The sequence below is a fragment of the Rattus norvegicus genome, chromosome 17 (genome assembly GCF_036323735.1).
Source record: "Rattus norvegicus strain BN/NHsdMcwi chromosome 17, GRCr8, whole genome shotgun sequence".
Classification (NCBI taxonomy): domain Eukaryota; kingdom Metazoa; phylum Chordata; class Mammalia; order Rodentia; family Muridae; genus Rattus; species Rattus norvegicus.
In genome coordinates, this window is record NC_086035.1 from 54314472 (window position 1) to 54334139 (window position 19668).

The 19668-nt window shown below is 41.8% G+C and overlaps 1 protein-coding gene across 1 annotated transcript in view; it reads right to left on the reverse strand.

The window, feature by feature from the left end:
* The window catches only part of Gli3 (GLI family zinc finger 3), a 271135-nt gene that overhangs the window by 180408 nt on the left and 71059 nt on the right, over positions 1–19668 (reverse strand). The window contains exon 3 of the mRNA NM_080405.2: positions 1706–1948. Within this exon, the coding sequence (NP_536330.2) occupies positions 1706–1948 (243 nt within the window). The remainder of the gene's footprint in view (positions 1–1705; positions 1949–19668) is intronic.

Genomic DNA, 19668 nt, shown 5'->3' on the forward strand with positions numbered 1-19668 from the left:
AAGGGCTCATCAGCTGTCTGGACTAATTAAACACCTCACTAATTAGTGGGCATCTGAAAAAAAAAAACAAAACAAAACATCACTGTGATGGGAAAAGCTTGTGTTCACACAGAAATACAAAACACTGGGAGGAACTTGTGGGCAGGCTTAACCAACACAGTGAGTGTGCTTAGCGTGAGGATATATAAATCCAGGTGGAGACTGTATAGGAATCCCTCCTGTTTCTGCATGAATGATACTCAAAAGACACTGCAAACAAAAACACAACTAGAGACTTCAAAATGTGACCATAGAAAAGCATCATACCAACACCATTTTAAATCTTCATTCCTAAAAATCAAGAAAAATCAAAAGGAGGAAGGAAAAAAATAGTTGTCCAAATCCCTTCCGTCCTTGTTTCTGCTTCAACAGACACCTTTCAATAATGGGACCAATGGGAATTTTTTTTCAAGAAAAGCAATTAACTTTTTAAAAGCTGACCACTCCTCCTCCCCCAAAAATCCAAACAACCATATTTTCATGCTTCTGATAAAAAAAAAAAGAGTCCTTTCTACTTAAACTTATTGCATCCCAATTTTTCCCAACAATATATTCTGGTAGGGGAAGCAGTTGCTGGGACTTAAGGTTGCTACAAGAAGCTTTGATGTGATGAGTGAGCCTTCCCCTTGCTTCCAGCCAACTAATGAAGGGATGAAATTAGCTTTTATCCTGGGCACTTTCTTGAGCAAAATAACATGCTCTAATCAGCTGTCCTCACTAATCAGTCATCTGGTTAATGACCTTTTGCCTTAAAACACTAAAATTTCTGAATCACGTGGGAAAAGGGAAACACAAACCAGTCTTCCTCTCTGGAGCTCAATGGAGCATCTGGAACAGGAGGCTGGAAGGTTAAATGGCAAACCTAAACCCTGGCCAGGTGATAAATCTGTAACCAGGAGCTTCCGGCTTTGCCACCGTAACATGACTTTCATTATTCCACAGCCAAATTATGTCCTTAAACCAGAAACAGGCCTGAAGTGAACTCAGCCCGTATGCATTCACCTTATAGGCTGCCTTTGAAAAGAACTGCCATAGACTTACACTCTGAGAGGCCTGCTCAACTTCTTTAACTCAGCGAGGACTAGAGAGCTAACTTCCCGTGTCTCTGGCAAGCTCACAAGGAGTCAGGCTCACAGTAAAGACTTCCATAGTAACGAATTTAGCACTGAATTCTTAAAATTAGTTTGTTTCAACCAATCATTAAGCATGGGAATACCCAAAACTATTACACCAAAAAAAATCATTAAAAGTGAGAACTGCCATCAAAGGCTTTCAATGTAGCCCACTTTACTACTTTCCCGCCCTCAACCCATTTTTCTCAAACAGCATCCCTACACAGATAAAGCACATGAGCTTCAAACTCCAGCAAATATCTACGTGGATTCCTAATAAAATCACCCCCTGAACTTCCATACCGGGAAAAACCTAAAACTGCTTAGAATACAAGAAACTGCCACTCTCTAAAAGGAATGAATGAGACTCAAAAGTAGGAAAAAATATAAAATTAAACTTACTTTTATAAATGTAGAGTCAGTAATTCATACATTATGTTCATATGTGCACGTGTGCATGCATGTGCCTGCGCGCGCACACACACACACACATACACACACACTCCTCACCCTAGGTCTCTTAGAAAAAGTGCTAATTGGCAAGAAGTACTTACGGTAGTGAGGCTCCATGTAACCATTCCGGGGATCCATGGCAAACACAGTCCCACGATAAGGGAGAGAGGGCTCAGCCAGATGTGGTAGAGATCCATGGATCTCTTTCTTGATCAACGAGGCCCTCTCATCACTAGATGTTGAGGGCTCCTCACTGATTTTGCTGAGACCCTGCACACTCTGAGGCTGCATAGTGATTGCGTTTCTTCTCTCTCGGTGATAGATCTGTCCAGCACTTTCATCCTCTATAGAAAGAAGGAAAATAAAAGACTTTAGAATCTTCTTTAAGGAGCAATAAGAAAGTCATCAATAAAGTTCTCCCTGCCTCTCTGTTGGAAAGAACCCTCTTTTGTCCTTTATGACTACTTTGTGAATTACATACCAGTGGTAGGATACTTGCAAAACCAAGCTTTCTATGAATGGTGGCCGACGTTACTCCTGGAAGGGTAAGTAGGAGGTTAGCCTGAGGTACAAAGTAGCATGGGGTGGACAATGCAGTACAGAGTCCCTGCATGTTCCACCCCAGTGCTGAAAGCTTTGCCAAGCTCAAATCATGTGGATACCTAGTTTCTTTCTGCCTGTCTAAAGAAACAAGACGTCCTGGGTACTGAGAAGTCCAACTGCACAGTGGGGCTCTTAGAAGTGCTGGGTCTTTGTTTCTCAGAAGATGACATTTTAGAAAGCCAGCCAAGAAATGCAGGGCTGTTTTTTTTCCTTCTGAATCAAATTTGTAACCCACCAAGAGATTTAACAAGGCCAGAAATGAAACTGAGAACCCCCTAGTGATCAGGGCCAAAGATGTCAATCAAAACCAGCACAGAGCCTCCTACGATACACTTCATGTGTCTGCCCATACACCAAAATGGGGAACAAGAGGGAAGGGGTTGAGACTGAAAGTCCAGGTGTAGCTCGGCTGTGTAGGTGAGGAGAGAAGGTTTGGGGATGTTGCTCCCTGTCATGCTCGGATGTAGCTCAAACACCTAAGAGACAGAAGGATGCAATCCCACACAGTTTCTTTCCAGATCCCTAATACTTGATCACTTTAGTCTATAAGAACTTCCCATCTCTACACCAACAGCCTCTGTGAATGGGAATGTATGACATTTGCTAGAATTCAGGCATAAACTTCCACCAAACTGGCTCTCTGAACCCATAGCAGGTGGACTCGCTTTCCTGTTAGAATCATATACAATAAGCTACCCACCCCAAATGAACTGCACTTAGCCAGCGGCTGTCTCTCTGGCAGAAAAAAGCTCACAGGAAACAAAGCTGTACAGGACCTGCCTAAATATCTAACTCAGAACCTTCTATACACTTTATCCTTTATATATATAAATATAGTTATATAAATATAACTATGTGGGTATAAAGATCTCAGACAGACTGAACGTATCTTCAGTATGTAAACTTCTCTTCAAAGTAATCCATGAGTAGATATAATTACCCAAGTGTCACCTACCCAGGATTACTGCTGACTTCTCGTACTTCCAGAGCTCTTAGTTTGCTTTGGAGGAAAGCAGACCTATGCAGGCTGAGAATACAACCCCAGTTTCACCAACACTGCCACCTTTAGAGTCTCCGCTTATTTGTGCAGAAAGCTTAAAAATAAATGCTGAATTATTTTACCCCAAATGTCTTGCAGAACATGATGAGGTATCCTGGAGTCTTTGCAACAAACCTGCTGACCATCACAAAGCCAACTGTGAAATATTATTTTCATATTGTTTTGTGCAGATTTTCACCTGATACCTCATAATTAAAGGGTAAATAACATGTTTAATCTATCAAATAAGAACTAAAACCCACAAAAATTGAAATAATCCCAGATTCTCACATTGATCTTTGCAAAAGTAATTCAAATTATTGCCGCTGGTAATTTTAAGACAAAGTACCAAAAATAAACAAATAAGAGCTTCATTTTTCTTCCCCCGGTTCATAAACACAGGCACTGGTCTACCCCAGAGCTTCATTAGCAGTCTGGGTGCAGGCTGCAGAAAGGACTTCAGTGTTAGGAAAAAAGCAGATGGGCATCAAAAAACACTGAAACCAACAGTTTTATTTTTTAAAAAAAGTCCTACAGTATTCAAATGGCCCAAGTCATAGTTTCCACTCATTTGTGCTCTGCAAATCCTTTATTTAAAATTTCAGGCTGAAGTTAACTTAAGAGTGGTGAGGGGAACATTCTATAGAAAAAGAAAATCCTTCCACAGAGAAGCTGTGACAGCTAATTAGCATTCTCTGGGAAAAATGAGTAAGCAAGTCTTACTAATCTATGCCAAGTTTAAAATGGGGGTTCCATGGCTTCATCCTCCCAGAAGAAATCACTTTTTTGCTTAAAATTGCATCTCTACGATCCACTCTGGTTCTGTGGTGACCTGTCTTCCAACAATGAGCATGTGAATACAACCTCACTAACAACTGGATAGTTAGTATGGTCTTAGCCCTGTCAGGTCCCTTCGATCTTCAAGCAGAAGGTAGGAAGGCAGGAAAAAAAATGGGGTCACCTCTTAGCATAGTGGTAGTGAGTATGCTAATGAGAATTATCCCAACATGTGTGAAAAGGTCATACAACCTCAAATAGTTAATACAGAAAAAAATAATGAAGGCATTTTTTTACTTCATAAAATTAAATGCAGGCAAGAATGTTTTTAATACAGAAACTTTCATCAGGAAACCTGAACTTTTATTACATAGTTGGCACCGTGACCTTTTAACTCAACAACACTCTGCCCCCAAAGGCCAGAAGACACACATTTCATGAATTTATCTCCCTGTGTTGAGTTGCTTTTGATGAGCATTCAGATGCAAACTACAAACTCCCAAATACAAACAGCTAAGAGACTTGAAAGTTCTGTGTACACAAGGAAAGCGCAGTCCAAACAATATTCCTGCCTACTCTTATAAATTTAGCAACCACTTCTGCATGCCAAAAGACAAAAGCTGTCTCATCTCGTTCAGCTGAGGCGAGCTGTTCAATAAAATTTGAGAGTCAGTGCAGACAGGCTACACTAGGCCAAATTATTGACAGAAACATACTGTCCACCATGGCAACAAGCAGGAGTCAGAAGCAAGAACGTAAGCAAACAGCCCAGGGCTCTGAGAGCATCTGCCAATGGGCTTTAACAGCTAAGCAAAAGCAACTGTTTGAGCTTCCCTGCTGCAAAGCTACAAGCTTGCGGGTCAAGCTGAAACATTCAATCTTCTCAGAAATTTAAGGGAACAATTACTTCAAGTGTTGCCAGCACAATCCCACTGGTAACCCCTTCTTTCTGTCATCTGTATTTAGGTAGACCTGGATGAATCCACACCCAAAGACAGTGATCCCTGAAACACCCTGTCTTATAAAGTGCCCCAGATTTTCCAAACTCCTCCAAAGTCAGCCAAGGGGGAGTCAGTCACAGTTTAACGTCATAGACTCAGTCAGAAAGAGCAAACACAGCCTAGCTGCAAACACTGTGGAAGTGAAGCTATCATGAAGTACCCTAGCTCTATGAAAGAAGACACAGACACACACACTCCTGTACACTTGATTGCAAACTCCTGGAACAAGGGAGACAAGGTCCTTTTCACCCAGTATGTAAGACATGTTTCGCACAAAGCTTTTCATGCAAAAACAAAACTCCACTAGGCATCATTAAGAACACCTCCATTCACTGCAAAATTGGCAGCTTAGGAGCTCAAAGAACACCTGCTAGCTCTTCTCTCCATTAACACCCATTTTGCCCTGTTGTTGAAAACCCATTCTAATGCCATTACTCTTCTCTTGCCCCCTAGCTATAAAAGCTGCATGGGGTGGGGTGGGGTGGAGTGGGGGTGTAAAGTAACCAAACAGGATACTTACAACTCAATCCCTGGACTCTGGCTATCTACTTTCTACACACTTGGTGAGCTTCTCTAGCTCTGCCGGGCCCTCTAGGAACTTTCTCAGTATCCCTTGGCCTTTCTTGCCTCCCTTCTCCCTCTCGCAGGCAGCGCCCCACTCCCATTAGAGGAATTAAAAGTGGTTGGAGCCATGCTAAATTTAACAAGCTCATTAGTATTCTTTGCAAGTGCTTGGAAGTGAACTCTCCCTATTCAAGCCTCCCTCTCCAGCAGAAGGGTCATGCGGGTAATCATTAAATCAAACTAATGTCACCCTATCACAATTGGCCCCAGAGAAGGAGGGTTTATTATTTCAGTTTATGCTAAATAAACGGTTTTACAAATGGTCTCCAAGCAAGGTCAACAGCAGCTTCAATTACAAGACAAACTTAACAAGAGTTGCTATAAACCAAGTACTCCATATTGACTTAGGGACGGACTGAACTCCACATATTGCCACTGGCAGGATTGTACAGGAATGCACATAACAAAATAAAGGAAGGGGTGAGCCTTTTTTTTTCCCTTTGCCCGAATTTGCGAGTCACAGCGACTCCTCATTCACCTCTCTCCAACCAGCTAGCCGCTCAGCTCAATTCACCCCACACAAAGGCTGGAGCCCAGACCTCAATGGACCGAGTGAAACATGTTCAAAACTAGGCTCTCTATTGTGACTGAATTTCTTAACATCTTTTCAAAAAGCGGAGAATGCCTTGAGGCTAAAGGAAGAAACAGGCTAATGGTGAATTGGGAATTCTGAGCAAATTTCAGAGCCCTTTCCTCCTAGCTTTTGAGGTTGAAAGCAAGCTCTTTCCTTTCAAGTTTCAAAGTCCTTTTTCCTCCCGCAGTGTCACAGAAGGATTTGAAAAGAAGGTAATTGTGCTTGCAGTCTCCCTGATCAGAGCTTACGTCCTATTTCTGGTATTTCGGAATACTTCTTGCAATAATAGTGCATATAGCTCAATCCCTTAACCGGCCTGCACTCCGCAATTGCTCATTAAATGAACAATTGCGGGTATAAAATGCCTTTTATGTTCAAGGTCTGGATATAAGATAAGCATTCTAGGATTCTAAATTTGGTTTACTAAGGAAACTCTCTATCATTAAATTATAAAACTGAAGTCAGAATATCAGACTTTCCCAGAAAAAGTAGCACTCAGGTTGCAGTAAGCCAAAAAGATGGGCGGGTGGGGGGGTGGAGGGAAGGCCCCAAAATGTTAGGGGTAGGAAGGAAAAGACTGGATACTCAGATTTCTGGCCAAATGAGATTTTACCAGAAAAGAACAACACCGTGTTCAAGCTCTGAGTCTCTGGTCCCTCACACTTTTGATGGTGAATGATAGACTTATCTTTGAATGAATTAAAACACAAGCTGCAGCCCAATAATATGGATGTGAGTAACGATGATTCGCCTGGCCAGCGAGCACCTCTTCTTCTTCTTCAGGGAAATAAATAACCCCTCAGTGCCATCATTCATGTCTTCTCATGTGATCACTCCTGACTCCCTATCCCATGTGGTACAGGAAGAGAAGGTATGGGGCCCAGTGTCCAGATGGAAACCCTAGGTCCCAGGCAGTACCTGATAAGGAATTCATTGTAGCTAGCTACTCCTCACTAAACCCACACAGCCCTGTTAACAGGGAAGCCACTCTTAGGTAAGAGTTTGGGATAACAGCTGGATCATTCCAGTCCCATGACTATTAGTATTTAGAGAAAAGGAAGAGATTTTCCTGCAGAAGAATTCACAAAACTCATATGCTCCCACTAATATTTCGTCACCATCAGTTCATTCCCCAGAAACACTGAGAGGGAGCCAAGAGACAAATTTATGTTTAGACATCGGGGTAGTGTGCCACACCTGCACGAGCGCCGTCCTCTCCAGGGCAGAGGGCATGCTCAAGCCTCCAGGCAGCATGGCCCAACTAACTGTTCCTGGGTAGGCAGGTGCAGTCAGTAATTTCTGTGTGTGTCTATAGGCCCCGGGGTTCCACCCTCCTGTCCTGTCCTGTCCTTTACTCTCCCAGGTAACTACTTTCCTGCATTCGAAAGCAGCATTACTTCATTTTTTTTCCTGACTGTGAATTTGTTGCATCTTATCAGCTTTTCATTATTTACTTGTTGACGTTCACTGAATAAAAAACCAGTAGAGTCCAGGTCTTTGTCTCCCCTTTTTTCAGAATCCCCAAAGTATTTGAACCAAAAAATAGCAAAAACGAAAAAGAGAAGAGACTGGGTATATTTATAAGTAGAACAGGCTTACGCTAGGCAGGGAGAATACAGTTCTGCAGTTTTAATACCAGAATATTCCCTCTCTCCCTGCAGTCTGTAGCCATGCCCAGGCAGGGGCTCAGGAATGCCTAGAGCAGTGCTTCCAAAGAGGCTGAACAAACAATGCCTTCTCTAAGAACATTGCCAATACCCTTGAGGTCAGACATTGCCCTTGTGCTGCTACACATACATCTCTCATTGACAATGACGAATGACAGAGGGAGGGGCCCAGATGGATCAGGAGGGAGCACTTGCTTTGTCTGCAACCTTTAAACCGCACTGGCAGGCCTGCAAACTGGAGAGGGCTACAGCAGGATTTGAAGCTTTGGAGTAATTCAAGTGACAGCCTCCCCTCAAGGTGATGAGTAGCTCTCTCTTCCTCCTTTCATCAACCAGGAGGTCTCAGGGTGAAAGAAGAGAAAGAAGAAAGTGTCTTCCATCACAGGCACATATCTCCATTGTTTGAGCATTTCTAATGTTCTACTTTAACCAAAATTGCACTGGACATTCCCTCTAACTATCTGCTGCGAACATAGCAGGTTTGTGCTTAACCCAAAGCTGAATTCTTACCTCAGTCCCCAACTGCTTGGTTTACAGAGCTCAAACCAACTGAATGAGGCCCTTGGGATAGAAAGGAGCAGACAGAGAAGGATGGGAGCTTAGGTAAATGAAAACACAACCCTAAAATGACTGGCACCTCCACTACAGCACAGACCTCTCTGATGGTGGGCTCAGGGGACAAGCAGCTTTGTCTTCTTCAAAGAAAATGGTAAACATGAGCAGAGAACATTATCAACCTGACGGAGTCCTGAAGCCTGCACACCCTGCATCTTTCGGAGCACCTCCTGCGAAGTCTCTGAACTCTGTACTAAGAGGCTTACAAGCATAGCCTTGCCCTTAGACGGATGCTCCTGAAAGTTGACTGGAGTAACACTGAGATCGGCTGAACAGGCATCCCATGACACTAAGCAACTTTCAAAGTTCCAGAAGGACAGCACCAGTCAAGCCACACATGGGCCTGGGAAAGCAAAGAATAATCAAACTTGTGCCCTTGAGGGTCCCCAGCCTCCCCCTAAAGGGGAGATGGGAGTTTTCTTGTTCTCAAGGACACCCTTCCTTGACTTAAGAATTCTAACACACCAGGAAGCCTGTTCTTGGTTGCCATCCCCTGCTTACAATGTTAGTTCTGAGTGGCATCCAAGTAGTCCAATACATTCCCAAGAGGATCAAAACTGCCCCTCCTGCTCCGTAGTGCAGGGACAGGATGGTGAGCACGGGAAGAAGTCATTACTGAGTTGGTGTCACACTTCTATAAACAAAGAATTATCGTTTCTTCCTTTGGAAACACAGCTGAGCAGAGACTCCGTGACGAGATCCACAGGCAAGAGCATAGCAGCACAAGGCCCATTCTCAGGCTGAAGACCCAGGGGTGCTGCAGCTTAAGGGAAACACAGACCAGAGGCAGGAATGAGGTGGGGGCACCTACAGCCTGCTTTTCCTTCATGGCTGAACGGAGGAAGCCTGTGTTTTAACAACCCAATAGCCAGGTCCCATTTCTGAACCGTCTGACCACTTTTTAAAACTGTAGAAATGAACACAGGCTTGGGTGGTATCATCTGGGTGCTCATTTGTTTGTCTGTTTTTGAATCAGGGTCTCACTATATAGCCCTGGCTGATCTGAACTTGCCAAGCAGGCAAGGCTGGCCTCAAACACACAGACAGATCTGCCTGTCTCTGCCTTCCAAGTGCTGGTACGGAAAGTGTGAACCAACAAGTCCAGCCTTGTTGTTTTTAAACAAAACAACTTTGATTTATTTTGATTGCCGATGTTTACAACAAATTATTTTAAAGTAAAGGCCATCTTCTTCACTTCCCACTTAGGTGTTTATTTCATTCATTCTTCACACTAAACAGGTCAAATATACGGAAGTTCTCACTAATGCTCAACACTGTTTTAGTGCATTTGCTCTATAGTGCAGATTGGCAACTCTCAATTAGCAAATCTAATATTTTATTTTATAATTCAGAAATAGCTTATTAAAGTGATGAAATCAAAAGAAAAACTTTAGTTTAAATTCAGGGGAGGTCCGTAACTTTATCATCTAGACTACTGATTGGCCAAAATGTAAAATACAACAGCCTCAATTCTGTAAATGTTATTCTTAACATTAAAGATAGTTAATATATTGGTGTTTATAAACTCTAGCTGATTTTGGTTTTTAAGATCTCACCTTTGTTCATGTGTCTGTGTCTGGGTGGGGTTTGTGTATATTAGTGACAGTTCTTAGAGGCCAAAGGCGCTGCATCTCTGTAGCAGAAGGTACTGGCAACTGTGCCTCATGTGGATTCTGGAAACGGAACTCAGGGCTACTGCAGCAGTGGTTCTCAATCTGTGGGTCAGGACCCCTTTGGGGTCATATATCAGATATTTACATTATGTTCATAAGGGTAGCAAAATTACAGTTATAAAGTATCAAGGAGATAATTCTATAATTGGGGTCACCATAAAATGAGGAACTGTATTAAAGGGTCACAGCCTTAGGAAAGTTGAGAACCACTGCTCTGAAGAGCAGAGAAGCAGTCTTAACTGCTAAGCCAGCTCTCCAGCCCCTGGTGTATTACTTTGTCTGGCACTGCATCTGAGACTGTGCCTCTGAGACTCTTTATCGTAACCGTAAAGGTAGAGTCAGACTTCCTGCAAGGGATACTTTGTATGGTCAAAGTAAGCTAAGGAAATTATCAGGTCACTTACACGAAGTACTTGATTTCACTCACCAGTTCTCAGCGTTTGAAGCTCTACCATGATGATTTTGGTTTGCCCTCTATATAATTAATGACACTTCTGTGACTACAACTACAGGTTGATGACACAAGACAAAAGCAAACTAGGAGTTCTCTCGGTATTCCTTACCATGGAACTCTGACCCTCCATCTGACTGAACGATGCCATTTTGCAGTTTACAAGTATAAAAACACTGAGTTTAAAAATTAATTTGCACAAAAAATTTAGAGTATATATAACTTTATATATAGCAAACTGGTTTTTTTTTTTAAATAACGTTTTTTAAGGTGCAAAGATGGCTCTGTGATCTGAAGCCCTCTACCGTCTTCCAGACGTCCTTGCAAATAGGGCACTCACATAGATAAATAAATAAATCTTTAAAAACAAATGGAAGCATGTCACCTCTGTCGTGCTGATGACCTGACATGTGTATACACTGAAAGAAGAGTCCCATCTTGGTCATCTGAACAGATGTGTTCTTGGGTGACCTAATAATGAGGCATAGGTTGCCACCAAGTGTTCACACAAACAAGAGAAAGTGCCCTTAAAGCGTCTTACATACTAAATACTGCAATATTTTCTGCATGTAGAAAGGCTGCTTGTAATCACTCTTTTGTTTGATTCGAAATATTTCCTAAGCAAGCTAACACTTAGTTGCACTAAAATTCGCAGCAGTTCAGGAATGTATGACCTTACGTAAACAAGGCCTTTATATAACATCTGGTGTATAGACTGCATGTTTTTGTCTTTAGATTGTAAAATTAAAAAGCTTAAGCATATGGTGACGTTATATTTTTAATAAGTTTTTACACATGTTGGTACAAAAATCAGACACTGTGGGAAACTAAATTTAAACATTAAAATAATGCCATCATTGCGCCCGAGTATGCCAGAGGCCACCACCATGGCCTAAAGGAGAGTGTATACTGGCTTAACCTATGCTGAGCTAGCCTCTGCACAAAGGCCAGGTACAGTGCAGCTCACAAGGCTATGACAACACACCCTCTAGCTGTGACTCCTTATGACCTCAGCTATAAAACCGTATCCTTGGCTACAAATGCACATACCGCTTGCCAATTATTTGGGCCTTTTTCAAATGTAATTTTACTTTTTAATCAGCACACTGACCGTTTCTTCCCGGTACTTTACATGCCCTTAGCTTTGGCTGGTCCCAGCCCATTGCTCTCTAGCCTCTCCCTGCTCACAGTATTCATGCCTAGTTCTGCTTTATGTCTCCTGTGCTCTACTGCTCTCCTCACATCCTCCTTAAAGCTTCTTTCTTCCATTAACTTGGGCTCCTTCTCTGGGCTCTACACACCCCCACATAACTACACTTACAGTAAAGCGAAATGCTAAGATTCTCACCAAGAGCAGTGCTGTCATTCTATGCCTGGGCTACCTCGCTTAATATAATGTTTTCCAGCTTCCTCCATTTCATCACGAAGTTCACGTTCCTCTAAGGCGGAATAAAATTCCACTGCGTGCGCACACCACATCTCATTACGTGTTTATTCATCTCTTAATGAACATCTGCACGGATTCCACTGCCTGGTTATTGTGAGTGGAGCAGCGATGAGCATGGTTGTGAAAGTGCCTTGAATGTCAGATCCTAGTTTAGCCACAAACTCCCAGGTCCTGGCACAGGAACTGTGTGTAAGAAAAGAAAAGAGCCACAAGCCGAACCTCTCCTTGACACACCTAAGTCACAGCGACACAGGATGCACCACCACCCCAGCTGTCTTCCCCCTCTAGGCAAAGTCCAGCTGGGCTGAGCAGAGAAAACACAGGGCTCATCCACCTGCAGCTGAGATTGGGCAGCAGGATGTGAGCCCAGATTTCCCTCTTAAGTTTATCCCAGAAACATCCAGGAGAACATAACCTAAGGGGAATTAAAATACTAAACACCAGTAAGAGAAATCAGGAAAACAAAAAACACTAATCCCATGTGCTTTTCGAAAACACAAGCAATTCACCTCCTCATTCTTCCTGCCGGACCTTTCTTCAGTAGCCTGCCAACTAAAACCCATTAACCATGCACCAGTTAGCGACAGCTAATATTTACTTAAAAGGGGTAGGAAACACCTCACCTGTCTTCTTACCTCATTCTTCAGTGTAGCTTTACAGGAAGGCACTGTCACAGTCCCCATCAACCAGAAGAGAAAGACAGCATCAGAAAGGGTAGGCTACCTAGCCAGATCACATGCAGGCTCTGCACAGAGGCAGAACCCAGAGCCCAGGTAGTGACCTCTAAAAGCTCACCAATGTTAATCACAATAAGAAAGTAAGTTAAAATCTGTGCTTGTCTTATGAGAGTGTTAGGACATCAGTGTAGTGTTTCCTAGGTCTCCATTAGCATACGAGAGGCACTGTTACATACGATTTACACAGGTAGAGTTGAAAGCAACTCACAGGACAGTCCTATGGCATCAACAGGGATCACAGTCCCAGCTATATAGACACAAGGGCATGGTTCTCCAAGAAAACACAGCTAGCAAGAGGACACTCACCTAATGAGCTATTATGTTTCTTAGTCATATTTAGACTATATACTATTTCTAAGTCATATTTATATGCCTATTTATATATTAAATTTCTAATTAAAATAAGTTTTTTAAGTTAGTGTATAGATATAACCCAAAAATATTTCAATAGATTATTTCTTTAGGTACACACACACACACACACATATATATATGTATATACATATACATATATATATCTCCCAGTCATCTTAGAATAATGGTATGTCTTTTTACATATATACACACATATATACATACATATATACACACACATATATGCATACATATTATTATTGTATTATTATAATAATGTATTATTCCCTATATGTCAGAAGCAGTTCAAATTAAATATACATAAATTAAAAATTATGTCTTAAATCTTTGCTTAGAACTATTTATTCCACCAATTAAATCTCTTGAACATAATGAATATACAGTTAGCTAGTTTAATGCATATTAATAACAGCTGTCATGGTATAAATTTATATATATATCAATTATTTCACTTATTTAAAGTTATATGACCATTTCAATTATTTCAGATCCATACACAAATATATCCCAAATAAATATAAAGTATGTATCATGTTCCTCCTCCTGGCAATAATTAATTCAGTGTTTACCAACCGTCCCTGAACCGAATTACAAGTAAATATATTTGGTAACACTAAGGTCTGCCCTCACCATGATGAGCTTTGCTGGGTACTCTCTCAGCCCCAGAGGAGCACACAGCCTGACAGGAGTGCAGTACCATCGCCCCATTGCTATTCTGATAACTACTGTGAGGCTTAGTCAGGGTTAACCAACTGCTTAAGGTTTCTGTGTCTGGTGGATATGGTGATGCTAAGTGACAAAGAATGGGTCATGATGACACGTTTTTGTGGGGTAGATCTGTCATAAAACAGAAGACCTACCTAGCTTTCTCCATCTCTCTATGCAAAGCCTTCCACCATATTGGGAGGTCAAAACAAGAAACCCCAGAAGCTACGCAGACGCCAGAAGCACATACTCTTGGGCTAGCCTGTTTCTAGAAGCGTGACTGGAATGTTCCTCATGTTTCATGAATGGCCCAGGCTTGGGAAACTTGGAGTAACAGACAACACAGTAGACTATTATTCTTCAGGTAAATGACCAGCTAAGCCGGACTTTGTTGTGCATTGCAAATTATAATCATACTCAAAAGCACCCACATATCTTTTACAGAATCTTTAAAAACTTAGAGCTAGTACCTCACAGGTATGTGAGGAGACTATATTCCAATCCAAGCTCCATGGCTTATAGCTATGGCATGGTTTTATTTTCTGCCTTATCCTCTCTTGCCCCCTCTAAGAATGGAAATACATGATACTTGAGTTTTCTATGCCGGGTTTATTTTGCTTACAGGATCATCTCAAGTTTCACTGATTTTTTTTCAACTCAGTTAATACCTGTCTTCTTTATAGAAGAATAAAACTCCACTGTGTATGTGCACATTTCCTTTATCCATTCATCTGCCAGCAGGCATCAACACTTTCTTACTCTCTAATCAAAACTGATTTCAATTTTTAGCTGTTATAGAAAGTGCCGTGATACACATGGATGTAGAAGGACTCTGTAGTGTGAATGCTATGGTGCCGCTGTTGTATGCAGACTTAGATTTCTGAGTAAATGCCTGTAGTGTTTACGGATAGATCAGAGTCCTATAGCAGTATGCCAGGGTTCCCTCCACGAGCACTGGTGTTGGTCATTTTACTTAAATGTACATGGTGGTTTTGACTGCATGTATGTCTGTATACCATTAGAGCACTCGGTGCCCATGGCATCCAGGAAAGCTCATCATATCACCTATATCTGAAGTTATCCAGAGTTGTAAGGTGTCATGCCATGCGGGTGCTAGAAATCAAACCAGGTCCTCCAGAAGCACAGCCACTGATCTTAAACACCAAGCCCTTTTTCCAAAGCCTCATTTGTTTCTTCATGCAGACATTCTTACGGGGCTGAGATGGAATCTTGATATGGTTTTGATGCCTTTGAAAGTCTATCGTTAACACATCCATTGACTTGTTATTTCTACAAATATAAAGGGAGATTATTAAATTGCGCCTGCCTTTTTCTACTAGGCTATCAGGAAAGGACACTTTAGACTTTAATAAATCAAGAGAATTATCAACTTGAAGCTAGTCATGAAATGCAGTTTGAACACTCCTCTCAGTTTCTTCTGCAGCGTTTGTTACTGACAAGTTTGAGCCTTGGGCAGGTTCAGCATCTTGCAAGGAGACTGCCACCACCTCTCCTGCTGAAGCTCACTTTCCTGTCCCTATAATTTACCGCCACCTTTTCCTAATGCAATTCCATACTACTACGCCTGATAACTTTCTATAGTGTTTCCAGGTTCTGGGTAGCTACTTTAAAACAGAATGTTTAACACTGTCTTCTGGGCGGTTATTCCAGGGTTGGATGCAAGAAGCTGATTATTTGGTTTGCATTTCACTTAGCAATAGCCCCACCAGATAAAGCCATATGTGTTTATTGAAAGGGCATACACCAAAAGTTAAAGCAGCAAATGCTTTATAGAGAAAAGGCAAAGACTTACACTTAGAAGCAGCTTTGCCTGGATTATATACCACCAAATGAAAGGCTGCCTCCTTTATGTAATGCCAGCCCTTAGCAATGTGCATCAAATCAGTAAAACATGACATTTATCCCAAGCCACTCAAATAGTTATCAAATCATAGCAAAGTTAAGAAAGTTTGCTCTTTTATCAATTAAGTACAAAACCAGGTGACTTCTTAAAATGTTCTAGGAACTATAACTGCTTCTTAAAAGCTCCATGCAGGTATTAAAACATCTTTGCATTTCTTTTAATAATGGCATCTGCAATAAAAGTACAGCAGTGCTTCATTTAGCTAACTGAGCTGGAGTTTAAAAGGAGCAAAATAAATAAACATATATGGGCCAGTTACCAAACATAAATCGTTTCATTCAACCCTTTACAGGAGGCGCATGCAGCGTTTTGAAAGCAAAATTCTCATAACACAAACCTCTATTCAAAAACATCACTGCCAAGGCCTGGAGCCACAGTAGGATGTGACTTCTTTTCCAATTTATTTTTAAATGTTTGGGCATTTATGACATCAACTTCCATGAAGTATAATAAGGCAGCATGGTACTATAGAAGGGTTAGCAAAACCAGCTACAAGCCTTGCCTCTAGCGCTCCTTCAGTAAATGACTAAATTGCCTTAAAATACTGCAGGTTGCCAGTTGTCTCTGCTACACAAGGCAAAGGGTAAAACCTGCCCCTCTTAATTCATAAGATTTTCTAAGAGTTAAATATACCAGCAAACAAACAAAAAAAAAATGGAGTCTAACCAGGGTGTCACTTTTAAATTCAAGGTGTCAGAATGGTAATACCAAAGCAGCAACATGTATGTGTCCTAGTCAAATATGGAAGACTCAATTCCCAGTCCAAAGATTAACCCTTAGTCAAATCACCCAACTGGTCTATGCTACTGCCACCCATTCCACAAAATGACCAATCACCCACCTATTCTACTCAAGTACTCTTAGGTTCTCACACGCCACACAGCTAGGAGAGAAGACCCTGGTTCACATAGAAGATCCAGCCTAAGAACCCAGTATTCCAGTGGGTTCCGGAGATGGCTAATCTTGGTGGTCAACATGACTACATTTAGATTCAAGCCAAAGAAGCTGCCTAAAATGGTCTTTAGTCAGTCAGTCTTCCATGGATTTTTGCGTTGGGAAGACCCACCTTAAATCTGGGTCACTCTCTGGGGCGGCAACCTACATGAAAGGGTATGGATTCACACAGGTAGATTGATCTATCCTAATCCCGGGGCATTCCTTCACTGGTATTAGAACCTGCTTCCTCAGGATTCCACCTCAGACTGAAGACCAGCCGCTCTGCAGCCCTTCCCTAGGGCTCCGGCCCCAGAGTGGAACTGCCAGGACATCTGCTGTTGTGGATGGACAACTCTGTGATGAGTGGCCTTCAGTCATGAGGCAGCCATTGTTAGACTACTCGGACTACAGCCTGTAAACACTATAATCAATCCCGCATTCCTTTTATCACTTCTGTTCTTTCAGAGACATCTGAAATACTGACATACTGTTCTCCCTCTCACCAACCTCCCTGACATCACGCTCCAAACTCCATCCACACTTACTACAAGTATGCCTAGTTTACCAACTTTCTGCTGGAAAATATTATTCTTCTCCACTTAAATTTTCTACAAAGACAATAAATTTTACAATGTCTTGAGTTTTCCTCAAAAATATGCTTCTTCCTAACCAATATTTGCTAAGAATGAGTTCTACATTCTGAGAATGGCTGTAGACAAGCTAGAGCCACAGCCTACTTCCCTTCAGCTTCTGAAAGGACCAATGCTGTGCTAATGACAACAGACTCAGGAGTGGGGGGGAACACATCATCTGCACAACCCCAGAAATACTAGGCCGACACATTATCCAGCTTTCTGCCACCAGAATAGCTGAGCAAATAATCAGCTCAAAGTTTAAAGTTTCTTCTCTAAGATTCAGCCTGTCCAATTCTTTGAGTCCATAACAAGGAAGAATCTCATAAATGTTGGGTATATGGTGCAACAAAACCGATGACCTCATGCCAGGGAGCAAAAGAGGAAGAAAGAAAAGTCTGGCATCCTATAGTCCCACGTGTGATTGCTCTGAAAACCTCCCAACCATTCCCACCTATTCAAGGCTCCATGATCTCTCAAGAGCACCAAGCTGAGGACCATACCTTTAGGGGACATTTAGAATCCACATGGGGCTGTACTTTCGCAGAATGTGTACTGTCTCCAATGTACTCATCTCAAGACAGACTAAAAAGACCCTTCACTGAAGCTATAAGGCACTATCTGGTAATTAACGTTAAAAGGTAAGCAACTACCACTTGCAAAGAACATCCCGCAGTGTTCCCAAGCTAGCATTTGAGGTTGTGGTAAAACCATCACACATTATCAATGAAGGAAATGGAGAAATAAAACTCTCCCCAAATCCTAAAGCTGCTGTGTCAGGGATCAAATCTGCTTTCAAAAACTCTAACCCTAACCATCTTATAATTTAGGTCAGCATATACCTTTGTAAACAGGAACAGGGAAGAACGGACAATATTAAAGTTTAGAGACTTCTTACTCCCACTAAACTGGAGTCTCCTAGTCAGACAAAGCACACATGCAGTCGTGGTTCTAATGCACGAACTCTGCCCCATTTCAAGGGAGGAGTCACCAACACCATCATGACAGACCGGCCATAGTGGCCATTCTCCATGACATTAGTTCATGACGTTGTACATGCTAAGGATTCCATCCAGCACAAAACCTGACCTTCTAAGACAGAGGTTCTCAACCTCTCTAATGCTGTGACGCCTTATTACAGTCCCTTATGTTGTGGTGACCTCCAAGTATAAAATCAATTTTGTCGCTACTTCTTAACTATAATTTTGGCACTGTTATGAATCATAATGCAAATATCTAATCTGCAGGATATCTGACACGAGATCCCAATGAAAGGGTCCTTTAGACTTCCCCACCCCCTTCAAGGGGTCAATGACCCAGAGGTTGAGAACCACTGTCCTAGGAGTAGAAACAGAATGGCCACTATGCTGAGACTCTCATGTATTTGTAGAAAAAAACAAAAAAAAAAAACAAAACAAAACAAACAAACAAACAAACAAACAAAACCAAAACAGGAAGGTAACTGTCAAGAGGATAGAAAAAGAAGACTTAGGTAACAAATGTGGATCTTAGAGGAGACACTGACCAGACAATATAGAAAGATCTCAAGTACAAACTATGGAAAAACTATTCCACGTCGATCCAACCTCTCCCCCACCCAGGGTGCAGCGCCGTGAACACCGCAATGTTCCAGCTCAGACCCCACAACACCTCATCTTTGGTTTAAGACGAGAACATCTGTATTTTCTTTCACTTTTCTTTAATCCATAAGTCACATCTTGTTGACACAAATGGAAACTTGCATTTCTTGGCAGAAAGACTTTAAGTTCAGGGGAATAATAATAGATAATTTCACACAGTGTTGCTGCCAAGCCATTCAAATAACAATTATTCCATCCGGATCTCCACATCTGGTCCAGTTCTACCAGAGTTCTCCAGAAGAGTTAGCAAAAACAACAACTAAAACACATAATCCACATGATTTTATTACTCCTGACAATTCCGTTCATTCTATTGTGTCCCTTTGATTCAGTCTGTGATGTGAGGCACAGTAAGGACAGCAAATGTCACAGCCCTTCCCTACAGAAGGACAGCATCTACCTCTGGGTGTGTGTTCAGCAGTGTTGGCAGCTATTACAGCCCAGTCCAGCATGGCCAGAAAGAAGCCGCCTTCCTACGCTCTGCTTTTGATTTCCTTCCGTTTTAATTTTCATCCTAGAAGGAGGAAGTCTAGAGAGAAGGGGAGGAATCTCTTACCTCTGATCTTCACACCACAGAGCTGTGTTTTCCAGATAAGTAAAAATTGTATTTTTAAATTACAGCTTTCTACTGAAACACTGTCCTG